The 3,082-nt window shown below is 38.7% G+C and overlaps 1 protein-coding gene across 1 annotated transcript in view; it reads right to left on the bottom strand.

The window, feature by feature from the left end:
- Window positions 1–3,082, bottom strand: part of Kmo (kynurenine 3-monooxygenase) — a 35,081-nt gene that overhangs the window by 2,811 nt on the left and 29,188 nt on the right. Inside the window, 3 exon segments of the mRNA XM_004626920.3 lie at window positions 813–895; window positions 2,127–2,184; window positions 2,797–2,944. Of these exon segments, the coding sequence (XP_004626977.2) occupies window positions 813–895; window positions 2,127–2,184; window positions 2,797–2,944 (289 nt within the window).

Here is a 3,082-nt window from a genome sequence, read left to right as displayed (position 1 = left end):
TGCCCAGCACTGGGATTACAGGTGTGTGCCACCATGCCTGGTTTCGGTGGCCAGCTTGGTGCGGGGCCACCGTGGCATGCGATGCTGGTGATCGAACCAGGGTCCCTGCACTTGCCAGGCAGGCACTTAGGTCACTGAGCTAGCTCTTTAGCCCCTCATTTCATTATTTTAAAACTATAGTTAAAATCACTTGCCATGAGACTGGCTTAAAATGAAATTAATGTGTGTTTCTTCAAAATATATATCTTTCTGACAAGGAATTTCTTTGGTACTAGACATTTTTTGTTAACTAAGGTTCAAGAGGATACTCAGGGCTACTGTCAATATGTAGGCCAGATATTAAGGGTGAAAAGGTCACTGAATATTTCATAGATGTTATAATAATGTTAATTATTACATCTCAGAATTATACTTTTATTAAAATAGAGTATAAATAACTCTGCTAAATATCTAAGATTTGAGCCTGTGAGCCACTGGAGATGTCCTCATCTCTGTTACCTTCTAAACGTCCCTCAAGTACAAGAGGAAGTCATGTGTGTGGCTCATGGCTACTGTGATACAGTCACTATCCAGCCACATCTTAAGAATAGTGTGTGTGTGGGGGAAAGGCTCATTGTGTATGAGTGTGTGTGTGTATGTGGTGTGTGTGTGTGTGTGTGTGTGGTGGGTGGGTAGGTGTGTGTGGGTGTGTGTGTGTGTGTGTGTGTGTGGTGGGTGCGTGGGTGGGTGTGGGTGCTGGAGCAAAGAAGAAAGAGGACAGTTGCTGGTCTGTCAGTACACCATTTCGTGAGTTGAAAACAAAGCTTACTCACCTCCATGTAATTGTATACAGACAGGTCTGAAATTGCATGGGCATCTGGAATTCTAACTCGTGAGAATTCCGGAAGACACAAACCTAGAAACCAAGTTAAATAATACCTGTTTTCAAAGAAGCCTAGAAAAATGTGCTGGACTCTCAGTCAAATGAAATAGAATACTCATACGAACATTCATACTAATCTTTTAAAGCTATGACTAACAGTTCTGTGTCACAGTCTACGATTATTGACCAAGGTCCATACTGTATTTTCTGTTGTGAAGAAATAAAACTTACAATAAAGTTAATATGTATTATGCTTAATTGTTAAAATTATTATTTTCCTCTATTTTACAAATGAAAAGTTTGTATGAATGACCCTCGCCCCACATACGACTTGCTACTTTCTATTTTGTGCTCCTTTGTATTCATGCACACTTATTTCACTGTACTAAAGACACTTCTTGGCTTGAACACCAGTTCTTCCTTTCTTCCATGAGCTCCTGGAAGCCAGACTCCAGGTTTTGTTCATATGTAAACTCTTCACATGTCATATAAGAAAAAATAAATACATATTTGACAAATGAGTCACTAACTTGTATTACTCTCACACAGCCAAACAATTTTAGCTGTTAGAGATGCCCTGAGGTAGGCAGAGCATAAGTTTGAACCTAGCCTGGGCAATTTAGGGACATATCAGACCCTATCTCAAAATGAATGAGGAAAAACGGCTGGGGATACAGTGTAACCCAGAGCAAAGACCCTGGGTTTAATTTTCAGTGAGAGAGAGAGAGAAAGAGAGAGAGAGAGAGAGAGAGAGAGAGAGAGAGAGAGAGAGAATGTTAGAGATGTTGTAATTTATTTTTCTTTTTGAGATAGGGTGTTGCTGCACAGTTCAGGCATAATCTCAACCATCTCTTGAAAACTTTGCCTCTGAGGAGGACCTTGAGTCCTGGCTGTGAGGGAACAGCCTTTGCTGTGCCCTGCAAACCCTGCCATGATGCACCAAAATGGGGTCATGGACTCATGGACTTAAACCTTAAAAATTATAAACTGAAGCCAAATTTTTTCTTTGAATAAGTTGACTATCTCAAGTATTTGTTGCAGTAATGAAGAGCTAACATATATCTCTATGAACAAACTTTAAGAGAAGCTAAGTTTCCTTTCCAGGTAAAGATTGTCTGATGTGGACAACAACAATGGCATATGCTAGTAATCAAAAATTTTGTAACTCTGAAAAGAAAATATGTGCCAAACTTTGGTGATTAAAAATAGGTCCCACAATTAATCAGCATATCTAGTCCATATCTGACTGAGAAAGTTTACTTACTAAAATTATTATTGAATTTATCCATTAACTCATCCAGTACCAAGCAGTCTTCAAAACCCTGAAACAAGAAAAAAAAAAAAAAGAGAGAGAGAGAGAGAAAACCAGAAGTAATAAAATTTTACCAATTTTCAACAGAACTTTCATTGGTGGGTGTACTGCATAAGTGGCACACTGACAGAGCAGGTAGGTGAGGCTTCCGTGAAGGCAGTATTCAACCTCCAATCTATTGGGTAGTTTTATTTAATTTTTGTCAATTTTGATTCTCATTTCCTCCTGAGAGGTGGGGAGGAGATATTGTAAAATGATAGCTTGACAATCTTCTCTTTTTTTGAGGCTAATGTTATGTATTTCCATATAATCTCTTGGAAAAACTACTTTAAAAATTAAAGCTTGAATCACCTTAATTGCCCAAATTACAAAGCCATTGTTTCATTTTCCAATGGTATCGAATGCTAAATTGCATTTTAATCTTTTTTTAAACATGTAAGATAACTAGACCAAATCATTCAAATCCTAACTTGACATGGTGATCAATCTAGGTAAGCAACAGGTTCACTTACTGAATTACTCTGTTTAGATGGGGATAGTTTTAGCAATATATTTTATTTAAGACTTGACGAGACTGACTCGGAAAAATTTCAGGAACTTACCTGGGTTAAAAAGAACCTACCGCGTTCATTCCTTGGCCAAAAAAGGGGACAATGGCATGAGCTGCATCTCCCATCAGCACACAGTGTGACTTAAAGTGAAAAGAAGAACACTTGACAGATATCATTGTCTGGGGTGGCAATAGGAAGAAGTCTTGCACCAGGGCTTGCCTTCAGAGGAAATAAGCAACATGGAAAGGCGTCAAGGTGGGTATTAAACTCCACTGAATTCTCTCAGCTTTATTACCATAGAAGAGTGGTGGCAATTCTATGGCGCATGTGCTACAGCAGCTGTTTGTCTCACTGAAA

Source organism: Octodon degus, unplaced genomic scaffold (genome assembly GCF_000260255.1).
Source record: "Octodon degus isolate 3935 unplaced genomic scaffold, OctDeg1.0 scaffold00017, whole genome shotgun sequence".
NCBI classification, from domain to species: Eukaryota; Metazoa; Chordata; class Mammalia; order Rodentia; family Octodontidae; genus Octodon; species Octodon degus.
The sequence above is the reverse complement of the archived record's forward strand: the minus strand, read 5'-3'. Positions and strand labels throughout refer to the sequence as shown.